The sequence below is a fragment of the Oncorhynchus masou genome, chromosome 30 (assembly GCF_036934945.1).
Source record: "Oncorhynchus masou masou isolate Uvic2021 chromosome 30, UVic_Omas_1.1, whole genome shotgun sequence".
Taxonomy (NCBI): Eukaryota; Metazoa; Chordata; class Actinopteri; order Salmoniformes; family Salmonidae; genus Oncorhynchus; species Oncorhynchus masou.
In genome coordinates this window covers 29,823,886-29,837,788 of record NC_088241.1, presented here as the reverse complement: position 1 = coordinate 29,837,788, position 13,903 = coordinate 29,823,886, and the positions used below count along the sequence as shown (strand labels likewise).

At 41.5% G+C, this 13,903-nt stretch overlaps 1 protein-coding gene across 2 annotated transcripts; it reads left to right on the top strand.

The window, feature by feature from the left end:
- LOC135522500 (WD repeat-containing protein 26-like) lies at positions 1 to 13,803 on the top strand. Of its 2 annotated transcripts, none has more exons than XM_064948798.1 (14): positions 1 to 666; positions 1,522 to 1,621; positions 1,816 to 1,872; positions 2,769 to 2,905; positions 3,286 to 3,383; positions 4,095 to 4,251; positions 6,263 to 6,401; positions 6,571 to 6,711; positions 6,955 to 7,074; positions 7,188 to 7,333; positions 7,436 to 7,514; positions 7,607 to 7,736; positions 8,010 to 8,204; positions 8,972 to 13,803. In XM_064948798.1, exons 1-14 carry the CDS (start codon positions 374 to 376, stop codon positions 9,043 to 9,045), a joined length of 1,866 nt encoding a protein of 621 aa, XP_064804870.1. In that variant the 5' UTR covers positions 1 to 373; the 3' UTR covers positions 9,046 to 13,803. The 2 variants fall into 2 exon arrangements, with proteins under 2 accessions (XP_064804870.1, XP_064804872.1); XM_064948800.1 differs by having other exon boundaries at positions 8,962 to 13,803.
- Positions 13,804 to 13,903: the final 100 nt, after the last annotated feature.

The window sequence follows — 13,903 nt, the reverse complement described above, 5'->3', positions numbered from 1 at the left end:
CGCGTCTCAATATCCATAATGGGTCTGCAGCTGTCTGGAGAGCAACAATAACAAGAGAAGCTCAGCGATAAAACGAGTTATTGTCTCGTCTCTGACACCTTTGCTAGCCCCAACTTTACATCATTCTGTCACCAACACCCTCGGTGAATTAACTCTGGCCTCCGCTTCCTCCGACTCGGAAACCGGCGGAGCGTCGCCGCCACCGCGAAAGAAATACCGAGCTTCGGTGGCGGAGGGAGCAGGGGGGCTTGGGGCTGCAATTGGGTCAGCGGCCCTGTCTACAGTTGTGGGGATTTGAACTTTTCCCAATTCACCCGTTGCTCCTATCATTCGATTCAATCCGCACAGTGTAGCCCACATCAACATTAATAACATGCAGGCCAACGGGGCAGGGCAGGGGCAAGATTCGGAGCTGTCCTGCCTAAACAACAGTGCGCAAAACGGAGAGTCGTCCTCCGCCGGGGAAGCTCACACTAACGTTAATGGACTATCCACAACAAACAATGGGAACTCTGTCAGTAACAACGACGGTATCCCATCCCCAGCAGCATCCAACAACACCGTGTCTTCGGATGCAAACTCCGTGAAAAAGAAGAAACGTCTTTCTCAGTCAGAGGAAGATGTCATTAGACTTATAGGGCAACATTTACACGATTTAGGACTTAAGTAAGTAACGTTAGCTAACGTTCGCTTCCTAGCTAGCTCTCAGCTGATGCTAAAGCATGTTCTTCATAACGCGAATAAAGCAAGTCATCATGTTGACAGCGACTAGTTCGGTGAGATAAACAGAGGGGCTTTGTAGAGGTAAATGGAATACAGCACGGGTCCTTTAGAAAATTGATGAAGGGAGAAAGATGGCCCATTATTACACAATGTAGCTAGTTTTGGTAGGAAGCTAGTTACTTTGGGTTCCAGAAATGGGACTTCATGAAATGACAAGAACATGCAGTTTTCTCGTTAAGTAGCCTAAATAAATACTTCCCTAATCATCAGCCATATGCATACTTATATATGTTTTAAGTGTAATTAAAAATATGCTCATAATGACATTACTCTTGGGAGTTGCCAAGACCATGGGAACTGGAAAATCTAGTCCAGAATGCTTTGAGAATGTTTGGTTACTCGATAGTATTTGCATGTCAATCAAGCCACAAGGTCACGTGAAATCGATCTGTTTTCGTTAAAAGAAATTAGAAAATTGAATGGTCACAACATTTGCCTCCAACGTTAAAGATATGTCTACATATTTGATACAGCACAAGTCGAATTGTTTAGGACTTTGGCAAGCCATTGATAAAGATACAATGATCAGGCATTGGGATGTTGTACTTGACCAAGTAATAAGTTAGTGAACATGATTCAAATTAATTATAACTTTTTTTATAACTTGGTCAGGGCTCTGACAAAATAAGAAATTTAACAAATATTTTAGTGTTGAATATCTATACATAAAATAATGGTATTTGCAAATACTTTGTATTTCTCCTTTGCAAGTGCTCACCCTCCCCCTCTCATCTACAGTCAGACAGTGGACCTGTTGATGCAGGAGTCTGGCTGCAGACTGGAGCATCCCTCTGCCACGAAGTTCCGCAACCATGTGGTGGAAGGAGAGTGGGACAAGGTGATGAAACCATTTGAGATGTTTTTATTTTTAATCATCTAACCTTAGAGGTACACAACACATCTATTCTACTTGTTGACTTATTTTATACACTTCTCTCAAACTTTTTAAACAATTTTGCTAAATTAAGTTGAAATGTACAGTAGTTAGAAAACAGAAAATAACCTGTGTCTATTTTTTTGGTTTGAATATAGGCTGAAAGTGACCTGAATGAGCTAAAAGCATTGATGCATTCTCCAAGTGCTATTGTGGTAAGCCCAACAGTGCTACAGTTAGTGCTGAGTGATTGGTGCATTTTGAGGTCCATTTCGGTTTTGATTATATATAAATAATTAAAAAACACTTTTTAATTCTTGTTTTTTAACATTAAATGCACTATGCATTATGTGGGTTGAATGCTGTAACACATAATAAAACAATTAATTACTGCTTATCACTTATTAACCATAATCTATACACATTTAATACAATATTTCAGTTGTTTTGTATGTTACATTTGTTTTAGGCCTATTTGATTGCTATTATTTCATTCCACATCATCTCATCTCCATAGAGCTGATGCTTATGCTGTCTAACAAAATCACTATTTTAGTAGTTCTTCACAGTAAATAAGGCATACTTTTATTACTGCTACCATCTATCAATCTTAGATTATGTATTTTCAGGTAGCGATACCACACAAAGCAACTGCTCTCTATCCCTATTGATTGTGTGTTCTTCTGTCTCTTGATTATGGTCATTGTAGGTAATTACCATGTTTTCTACACCAAACTATGTAGAATATTGGCCTGTTGGAAACTAACTAGTACATTGCGCAGTTCAGGATTGATCTGATTTATCTCTAGAGAAATTGCACTCATAGAAAAAAACCCGGAATAAAATGGAATTCAAATAATTGAACTGAAATCAGTCAATTAGTTGTTTAAAAAGCCAAAAATAACTGACGTTTCGGTTAGTCACTCAGCACTAGCTACAGTAGAATGCGGACAAGACATTGACAACTATTGCTTGTCAGAGTAAAATAGTAGGATGTGTAGGCTACATTTTCTTCATAGACAACCATTTTGATATGTTTTAAGATGCATGTGCTTAACTCATAATGCACTCATATTTTCCTCCCCTGTCTGTCTTATTTTCTCCTTTATAGCGGATGAAGTTCCTGCTCCTGCAGCAGAAGTACCTGGAGTGTCTGGAAGATGCCAAGGTCCTGGAGGCGCTGCAGGTCCTGAGAGCTGAGCTCACTCCCCTCAAGTACAACACAGAGCGCATCCACATCCTGAGCGGGTAGCTACCTCTGATCAACAGTCCTAATGCCCTACCACAGCCTAAAGAAATGGCCTAGATCACAGAGATATAGCTAAGCCTCTTTTGAAATTGAAACCGCTGTCACTTGTAGTACCTTTTAAAACTAATTTGATCCACGTCCATTGCAATGTGACAACTAACTATTCCATCAGTGAGGAGTGTTTGTGTTGGAATATAGCCAAATCCTCATTCCGTATGGTCGATGGTATGGATTTGTTAAAGACACATTTTTTGCTCCTCTTTGAATTTTAGCTGATTTTGAGTTAGACAGGGAATCCCATTATTCTAGCTGACTGTCTCCGTGGTGCTGGGGGTGAGTCCTTCAGGGCAGCCTAATACCGATGTCATCTATTTCAAAGGTACCTGATGTGCAGCCATGCAGAGGACCTGAGAGCAAAGGCAGAGTGGGAGGGCAAAGGCACTGCCTCCCGCACTAAACTCCTGGACAAGTTACAGAGTGGGTGCCATCTTACACGCACACATACACACACACACACACACGCACATCTCACACACACCTCACACACACACACATACCACACACACACATACCACATCCTCCCATTCAGCCTTCCCCCCGGTTTTAAGATGAGTGCACCTTTATTATCAAATGTATTCCTCTTGTTGGGTTCTGAGAATATGAAATATACTTATTCATGTCACTGAGGGAGAGAGGGAACTGTATAACGTTTACATTCTGTCCGGATATGTTATTGTTAGCCATCAGGGATCCTATCGGAGGAGAAAAGACACAGTCTGGAACGAGTCAACATGACAGCCGTGAGTTGGGAAGGAGTGAGCACTTTGGGGCAGAGGTCAGGTCAGATGAAGTGAGGAAGAACAGGTATCACTAAGGTTCTGTCTAGCGATGCATTGGCTGTTCAGATGTGTAGGAGAAGAGTTAAATATCAGTGCTTGTGTGAAAATATTTGGTTTGAGCTTTATTAAGCGTCCATGAGTTTTAATAGCTTCATTCAGAACCTAACACTCTCCAGATTAGAAACGGAATTGATGGTCTTTAAACACATATTTTGTTCCTCTTCTTTTCCGAGTGACATTTTAAGAATAGACTTTCTTTTAAACAATGTATCTCTCTCCCTCTCTCTTTGTTCCCCTCATTCCTATCTTATCACACTGTGCCTCATTCCCTCCCTTCTCCTGTCTGCAGCGTACCTGCCTCCCTCTGTGATGCTGCCTCCGCGCCGGCTGCAGACCCTGCTGAGGCAGGCTGTGGAGCTGCAGAGAGAGCGTTGCCTCTACCACAACACCAAGCTGGACAGTGGCCTGGACTCTGTGTCCCTCCTCCTGGACCACGCCTGCAGCCGGTAAGGCTCTGTCTATATTTGTCTGTCCTTTCTGTGTTCATTCCATTAATTTGGCCGTCAAAATTGCCTTGCCTAGGACCGTAGCTGTAGCTGTAATGGTCTTAATTCCCAGTAATAGTTTGTTTTGCTTCTATTATGGTTATGTCACAAGATTGTTTGTATAGATTAGAGGTCGACAGATTAATCGGAATGACCGATTAATTAGGGCCGATTTCAAGTTTTCATAACAATCGGAAATCGGTATTTTTGGACGCCAATTTCTGATTATAAAATAAATAAAAAAATTATAATATTCTTTTGTTTTTATACCTTTTATTTAACTAGGCAAGTCAGTTAAGAACACATTCTTATTTTCAATGACTGCCTAGGAACTGTGGGTTAACTGCCTTGTTCAGGGGCAGAACGACAGATTTTCACCTTGTCAGCTCAGGGGTTCCATTCTTGCAACCGCACAGTTAACTAGTCCAACGCTCTAACCATTGCACTCCACGAGTAGCCTGCCTGTTACGTGAATGTAGTAGAAGCCAAGGTAAATTGCTAGCTGGCATTAAACTTATCTTATAAAAAACAATCAATCATAATCACTAGTTATAACTACTGATCCAGTTTAGCAGGCAATATTAACCAGGTGAAATTGTGTCATTGCACACAGAGTCAGGGTATATGCAACAGTTTAGGCTGCCTGGCTCATTGCAAACTAATTTGCCAGAATTTTACGTAATTATGACATACATTGAAGGTTGTGCAATGAAACAGGAATATTTAGACTTAGGGATGCCACCCGTTAGATTTAAAAAAAAAAATACCGAACGGTTCCGTATTTCACTGAAATAATAACCGTTTTGTTTTCGAAATGATAGTTTCCGGATTTGATCATATTAATGACCAAAGGCTCGTATTTCTGTGTGTTATTATGTTATAATTAAGTCTGATTTGATATAGCGGTCTGACTGAGCAGCAGCAGGCCCGTAATCATTCATTTCGTGTGTTTTGCCAGCAGCTCTTCACAAGCACAGCGTTGTTTATGACTTCAAGTCTATCAGCCTAATGGCTGGTGTAACCAATGTGAAATGGCTAGCTAGTTAGCTGGGTGTGCGCTAATACTGTTTCAAACGTCACTCGCTTTTAGATTTGGAGTAGTTATTCCCCTTGCGCTGTAAGGGCCGAGGCTTTTGTGGAGCGATGGGTAACGATGCTTCGAGTGTGGCTGTTGTTGATGTGTTCCTGGTTTGAGCCCAGGTAGGGGCGAGGAGGGGGACGGAAGCTATACTGTTACACTGGCAATACTATAGTGCCTATAAGAACATCCAATAGTCAAAGGTATATGAAATACAAATGGTAGAGAGAGAAATAGTCCTATAAATACTATATTAACTACATATTAACTACAACCTAAAAACTCTTACCTTGGAATATTGAAGTCTCGTGTTAAAAGGAACCACCAACTTTCATATGTTCTCATGTTCTGAGCAAGGAACTTAAACGTTAGCTTTTTTACATGGCACATATTACTTTCTTCTCCAACACTTTGTTTTTGCATTATTTAAACCAAATTGAACATGTTTCATTATTTATTTGAGGCTAAATTGATTTTATTGATGTTTTATGTTAAGTTAAAATAAGTGTTAATTCAGTATTGTTGTAATTGTCCTTATTACAAATAAAAAAAATATTTAAAAAATCGTCAGATTAATCGATATCGGCTTTTTTTGGGGGGTCATCCAATAATCGGTATCGGCGTTAAAAATCATAATTGGTCAAACTCTAGTATAGATCATATGTATTCACGCGCCATTGACTAACTGGATAGGAAATTAAGTGATTCCTTTAAACCAATGCTGAAACCTTAGCGCATTGTCATTATCTGCCCTGGTTTAAAAATATATAAATTAGGTACCCACACTAGCTGGGTAGAACGTTCAGGGTGATAAGGTCTATTCCTGGAATTAACAAAACCTTATTCTCTCCTATACGTCGTCTCTCCCTGATGTCTGAGTGTTGTTATCTACAGGAAACAGTTCCCTTGCTACACCCAGCAGATCCTCACTGAACACTGCAATGAAGTGTGGTTCTGCAAGTTCTCCAATGATGGCACCAAACTGGCCACAGGATCCAAAGACACCACAGTCATCGTGTGGCATGTCAACACAGTAGGAACCTTTCTCATTACAGGTTAACCATTATCATGCTGATAAGTGTATCAGGTTTTAGTAAACAGCATATAAGAGAGGGGGGTTTCAAAGGGGTGGCGGGGGCAGGAAGATGTGAACTTTGGGGAAAATTATTAGCTGAGGTGATAACTGTGCTGCTGATTGACAGGAGAGTCACCAGTTGAAGCTGATGAAGACTCTAGAGGGCCACGCCTACGGTGTCTCATACCTGGCCTGGAGCCCTGATGACACTTACTTGATTGCCTGTGGCCCTGATGACTGCTCAGAGCTGTGGCTGTGGAACGTACAGGTAATGTTGGATTTACTTTTTATCCAGAAAGCTTGCTGTTGGAAAGATCAAAAGTCCTCTACAAAGTTCTATTCGTCAATGATTGTGTTGCGGGTAAATTAGAGATGACTTCCACATCTTACTCTCACCAGGATGAAAATGGTAGTTGTTATTGTCATGTTATTGCTAGGCATTAAAAAAGTTTAAAGGTTTTAAAAAAAAGTCCTCCCTGCTCACTCACCCATGTCTCTTGTCATTGGCCAGACGGGTGAGTTGCGGACTAAAATGAGCCAATCACACGAGGACAGTCTGACCAGTGTGGCTTGGAATCCAGACGGCAAACGGTTCGTCACCGGAGGCCAGAGGGGCCAATTCTACCAGTGTGTGAGTGTCTTCCATCAGGGTGTAACTTGTCTGTCTCAGCATAAGGGCAGATTGAGCTACTGTGTGTGTTGGGACTAATCAGTGCATTTAGGTTGATATAACCTTATCCCCAGGATCTGGATGGTAACCTGCTGGACTCGTGGGAAGGAGTAAGGGTTCAATGCCTGTGGTGCCTGGGTGACGCTCGAACCGTCCTAGCATCAGACACACACCAGCGTATCCGTGGTTACAACTTTGAGGACCTGACGGACAGAAACATGTGAGTTAGTCCCATTCATTGTCATATCTAATCATTGTTTCTATATGCACGAGGCCCATCCTGTGCTTATGCAAGTTCTGTGTTTGTGCTGCATTTCCACAGAGTCCAGGAGGACCATCCAATCATGTCTTTCACAGTTTCAAAGAACGGGAGGTTAGCTCTGCTGAATGTGGCTACTCAGGTTAGTGGTTTGGCTTTTCTTTTGGGGGGGGTTGGTCAGTTTTATGTCGAGCTGTCTGAGAGTGCACCGGTCAATATTCTGCCTGTCTGTAGGGTGTGCACCTGTGGGACCTACATGACCGGGTGCTGGTGAGGAAGTATCAGGGTGTGACACAGGGCTTCTACACCATCCACTCCTGCTTTGGAGGACACAACGAAGACTTCATCGCCAGTGGGAGTGAGGGTAAGGCCACGTCCTCTTCTAGTCGATGTGTCCAAATTATGCTTTGACATTACTTTCAGTATTCTTTGTAAACCTGTCAGTATAACCACACTAACTCACTCACACATCAGGGCTGTTTATTAGCTCATGCAACAGAAAACATTTTCAAACAGTTTGCAAAGGAAAAAGGCCAGGTAGACCCTCCCTGTTTGTCTGTTTTCTTCCATTTGTTGCCTAATGAACATGACCCAGGAAAAGGTAGAGGCGAATGTTTAACACTCACATGGTCTACAGATCACAAAGTGTACATCTGGCACAGGCGCAGTGAGCTGCCCATCGCAGAGTTGACAGGTCATTCACGTACAGTGAACTGTGTGAGCTGGAATCCTGTAGTGCCCGGTCTCCTGGCCAGCGCCTCAGACGACGGCACTGTCCGAATCTGGGGGCCCGCCCCATTCCTTGATGTCCAGGACGCTGAGGGGCTAAACGGTACGGATTTATTTGACTGGTCATCATACTTTAACTAGTGGCTTAGAGCCCTCTTTATATCTGCCATATGTTTTTGGGTTCAGTGTATATTATTACCATAGTCTCTACACTGTAATTATGAGACAAAGTGATGTAAAATACAATTTGAAAGGTTTTTAAGTCTATTGTGTAGGGGTGGACCAAGAAGTTAAGGTAATATACATGCAAGTGCTCTTCTATAATTAACTCTACATAGGGCATTGTTGGGAGATTTGGAAAGCCATAATCAATCAACAATATAATTGTACTTTGTGTAAAAATGTGTATCTTTAACATACAATCTGTAGATCCTATAGGATTAGACAGGTTCAGAATTTATGTGAAACGGCACAGTTGAAAAGTATATGACACATGGAAATCATACGAGGGCAGTTTACGGCGATAGGTGGGATGGTCTGAGAGTAGCTGAGGGGTGGTTTTAAAAGCTCATGTTCTACAATAGTTATGACTGACAATGTAATGTATAAATAAGTACTATTCTATATAGATGTAATGTATATAAAAATATCAAATTATTTTATTCTTGCTATGTAACTACTGTAAAGAAAATCAAAAGTGGCATCTATGTAAAACGTGTGTAGACTACATGTAACAAGAAAATAAGACTGTAAGAACAATGTTTATTTTTGTCATCCGAAGAAGGGGATGGGCAAAAATAAATGTTCAAAAAATAAACAATATATGAAAATGCTGTTCTGTTTCTCTCTCTCCCTGAAAGAATGTTGTAGCATGGACAGCTGATGGTGACCTTGGAGCAGAAGACACTACTTCTCGAATCCAGGAGAAAAACACTAAACTCTAACGAATGAAGCAGAGAAACTATTGTGTTTTGACAGCTGCTTTCTGAAGGTTTGGCTCTGGGGCTGTGCTCCAGTGGCAGGTGATAACGTCACACACACGGAGATGTCAGACAAATCACTTAAATTAACTGATTACCAAGCAGGCACCTTGACTGACCTCCCACCTCTTCTTACCTGTTTGGCTCACAGTGTCTGATGTCTGTTGCACCTCCTGTGTTCAGCCAGGCCCCATCCTCTTTCGTCTTGGAGCTAACCCCAGGTCTGCCACCTTTCACCTGCCTCGTCGAGAGTTTATTATTTATTATTGATAGTATTATTTATTGTCATGATTAGTACGTTGATATATAGAGAGAGGGCTGTAGTGGTGGAGAGTGGTATGGGTATATACAGTGCTGTGAAAAAGTATTTGCCCCTTTTTAATTCTCTACTTTTGCATATTTTTGATACTAAATGTTATCAGATCTTCAACCAAAACCGAATATTAGATAAAGGGAACCTGAGTGAACAAATTACACAACAATTACATAGTTATTTCATAAACAAAGTTATGCAACACTCAATTCCCCTGTGTGAAAAAGTAATTGCAATCTTTAGCTACAATGACTCGAACCAAACGCTTCCTGTCGTTGTTGATCAGTCTCTCATGTCGCTGTGGAGGAATTTTGGCCCACTCTTCCATGCAGAACTACTTTAACTCAGCGACATTGTAGGTTTTCCAGCATGAACTGCATGTTTCAAGTCCTGCCACAACATCTCAATTGGTATTAGGTCTGGACTTTGACTAGGCCATTCCAAAACTTCAAATTTGTTGATTTTTAACCATTTTCATGTAGACTTGATTGTGTGTTTTGGATCATGTCTTGCTGCATGACCCAGCTGCGTTTCAGCTTCAGCTCACGGACGGATAGCCTGACATTCTCCTGTAGAATTCTCTGATACAGAGCAGGATTCATGGTTTGTTCTATTAAGGCAAGTCACCCAGGTCCTGAGGCAGCAAAGCATCCCCAAACTATCACACTAAGACCATCATACTTGAGGTTTTTATTTTGGAATGCAGTGTTTGGTTTTCGCCAGGCGTAATGGTACACATGTCATTATAAAAGTTATACTTTTGAATCATCTGTCCATAGAACATTCTTCCAAGAGTCTTAATGGAAGTCCATGTGCATTTTGGCAAACTTGAGTCTTTGTGAATAAGGGTCCCATTATGTCTAACGAAAACCAAACACTGCATTCCACAATAAGAAACTCATAGCAACGTTCAAGCATGGTTTGGGGATGCATTGCTGCCTTAGGAGCTGGACGACTTGCCTTAATAGAAGGAACCATGAATTCTGCTCTGTATCAGAGAATTCTACAGGAGAATATCAGGCCATCAGTCTGTGAACTGAAGCGCAGCTGAGGGGTGGTGACCTGTCAACTCTGCGATGGGCTGGGTCATGCAGCAAGACAATGATCCAAAACACCCAATCAAGTCTACATGAAAATGGTTAAAAAGTAACAAATGTTAAGTTTTGGAATGGATTAGTCAAAGTCCAGACCTAATCCCAATTGAGATGTTGTGGCAGGACTTGACAAAAGCAGTTCATGCTTGAAAATCACAAAATATCGCTAAAGCATATCGTTAAAGCAGTTCTGCATGCAAGAGTGGGTGAAAATTCCTCCACAGCGATGTGAGACACTGATCAACAACTAGAGGAAGCATTTGGTTGCAGTCATTGCAGCTAACATTGGCACAACCAGTTATGGAGTGTAAGGGGGCAATTAGTTTTTCACACAGGGTAATTGGGTGTTTCATAACTTTGTTAATACATTTTTTTGTAAATTCGGGTTCCCTTTATCTAATACTGGGTTTTGATTGAAGATCTGATAACATTCAGTATCAAAAATATGCCAAAATCAGGAAGGGGCAAATACTTTTCACGGCACTGTATATCTATGTTGTTTTTCCAACAGGAAAGTAATTTTTATTGGTTTATTTATTGCCTCTAATAAACCTCTCAACGTATATGAGATTGGGGTTTTCACACGCTGAAAATAATGACGTATTTTATTTCACCTCAAACTTTTAGCTATTTTTAAATGACAGGACTTACAGGCATTTTAACTGAATCGGATGGATATAAAATCCACAAATCTAAGTGAATCTTGGAGATGCTTGTATGGTTATGATGATTACGTTTGTTTAGTGTTTTTTTAACACCGTTAAATACCCTTTTAAATTGGATGTAGCTTTGTTTCCCCAAAGGATGGGATGGTGAGATTGATGTGCATGTTGCTTAGGCCTCACTGCTGCCAGAAGAAACCATTTTGACCACATGTGGTTCAGCTAAATAGCATTTGATTATATGGTGGCTATGCTCTTACTCTTCAGAGTCCATGCTAGACCTAGTGAAGCACGTGCTGAGGCTAACTTTCTAATGGGAATGTTTAGGAGGTTATAAACTGAGCAAAAAAAGAAACGTCTCACTGTTAACTGCGTTTATTTTCAGCAAACTTAACATGTGTAAATATATGTATGAACATAACAAGATTCAACAACTGAGACATAAACTGAACAAGTTCCACAGACATGTGACTAACAGAAATTGAATAATGTGTCCCTGATCAAAGGGGGGGTCAAAAGTAGCAGTCAGTATCTGGTGTGGCTACCAGCTGCATTAGGTACTACAGTCCATCTCCTCGTGGACTGCACCAGATTTGCCAGTTCTTGCTGTGAGATGGTACCCCACTCTTCCACCAAGGCACCTGCAAGTTCCCGGACATTTCTGGGGAGAATGGCCCTAGCCCTCACCCTCCGATCCAACAGGTCCCAGACGTGCTCAATGGGATTGAGATCCGGCCTCTTCACTGGCCATGGCAAACACTGACATTCCTGTCTTGCAGGAAATCATGCACAGAACGAGCAGTATGGCATTGACATGCTGGAGGGTCATGGCAGGATGAGCCTGCAGGAAGGGTACCACATGAGGGAGGAGGATGTCTTCCCTGTAACACACAGCGATGATTGCCTGCAATGACAACAAGCTCAGTCCGATGATGCTGTGACACACCGCCCCAGACCATGACGGACCCTCCACCTCCAAATCGATCCCACTCCAGAATACAGGCCTCAGTGTAATGCTCATTCCTTCGACGATAAACGTGAGTCCGACCATCACACCTGGTGAGACAAAACAGCGATTCGTCAGTGAAGAGCACTTTTTGCCAGTCCAGCGACAGTGGGTTTGTGCCCATAGGCGACGTTGTTGCTGGTGATGTCTGGTGAGCACCTGGCTTACAACAGGCCTACATGCCCTCAGTCCAGCCTCTCTCAGCCTATTGCGGACAGTCTGAGCACTGATAGAGTGATTGTGCATTTCTTGTGTAACTCGGGCAGTTGTTGCCATCCTGTTCCTGTCCCGCAGGTGTGATGTTCGGATGTACCGACCCTGTGCAGGTGTTGTTACACGTCGTCTGCCACTGCGAGGACGATCTGCCTCCCTGTAGTGCTGACTTAGGCGTCTCACTGTACGGACATTGCAATTCATTGCCCTGCCCACGTCTGCAGTCCTCATGCCTCCTTGCAGCATGCCTAAGGCACATTCACGCAGATAAGCTTGGGCATCTTTCTTTTGGGGTTTTTCAGAGTCAGTGGAAAGGCCTCTTTAGTGTCCTAAGTTTTCATAACTGACCTTAATTGCCTACTGTCTTTAAGCTGTTAGTGTCTTAATGACCGTTCCACAGGTGCATGTTCATTAATTGTTTATGGTTCATTGAACAAGCATGGGAAACAGTGTTTAAACCCTTTACAATGAAGATGTGAAGTTATTTTGATTTTTACGAATTATCTTTGAAAAACCGGGTCCTGAAAAAGGGACGTTTCTTTTTTTGCTGAGTTTAGTTGTGGAGTGGTTAGGTGGTGAAGGAATTGCTTAAACTTGCTGTTTTAACTGGGTTGTATCACCCTTAACATCAACGGGGTTAACTGGGTTTTCCTTGACTTTGATCTCATTTATGTGTCCTCCATTTCCCTAGTCTCTCACTTGTTCCCTTCTCTCCTATCCCTCACCTTTATCGCTTACATTTTTGGTGTATCCACTTTTTTCTCTAGCTGTGGTGAAATTAGCATTTATTTGCTGCTTTGTTTTTCCTTTTCCTGATTTATGTATTCAATACAGGCTGACATAAAATGTCTTTGAAAAAAACTTCTGTTTATGGCTTTTGTTTTTTTCTAATTTCCCCTGTACTATCATTGGCCTCTTCAACCATGTATTTTTCCACAATTTAACATGTATTCATTTGTACATGTACAAATTGTTCCTGTTGGACAGTCAAGCAAAATAAGCTTTTCTGATGTGCTATATATCTGTATATGTTAATGGGATGTATAATGAGAGTTTAAGAACAGTGTATAGGCTAAGCATTTTTCTGTGACACAGATCTCCCCTGCATCAGGCGAGCGCCTGCCCACAGGTCATTACAGCCACCACCAGCTTGTTCTATTACAGAAGACCGATAGATATAAAAATCTGTATACACACCTCAGTACAGATCAAACAATCACAGATGTGTTCTAGGTTCAGTTTATGCAAGTTGTTCTTGAGACATACCTTATTTCCTTGCTGTAAACGCTTGGCGAGGTGAGAAGCCATTATTAGGTTTGTTAGCAGCTAGGTTCGGAAGAATCAGTTTTGCATTTAAGTGTTATTGCAAAAAGTGATTGTACTGTTATGTAACGTTATGTATGCATATTTTCAATAAAGCATTCAGGGTTTTAAGACCATGAGTGATGGCTTTAATGATTAGCAGCTTACGAAACACAGTCACGGAAATTATATTTTCAAAACATGACTTTGGACTACAGTATTAGCCCTACCA

What these genes read in the sequence shown, in the direction of transcription:
- LOC135522500 (XM_064948798.1), top strand. Translation starts at nt 374, where the DNA reads ATGCAGGCCAACGGGGCAGGGCAGGGGCAAGATTCGGAGCTGTCCTGC. An exon ending in ATTCTCCAAGTGCTATTGTG is followed by an intron (nt 1,873 to 2,768) that starts GTAAGCCCAACA and finishes TCTCCTTTATAG; the next exon opens with CGGATGAAGTTCCTGCTCCT. An exon ending in CTGGACCACGCCTGCAGCCG is followed by an intron (nt 4,252 to 6,262) that starts GTAAGGCTCTGT and finishes TGTTATCTACAG; the next exon opens with GAAACAGTTCCCTTGCTACA.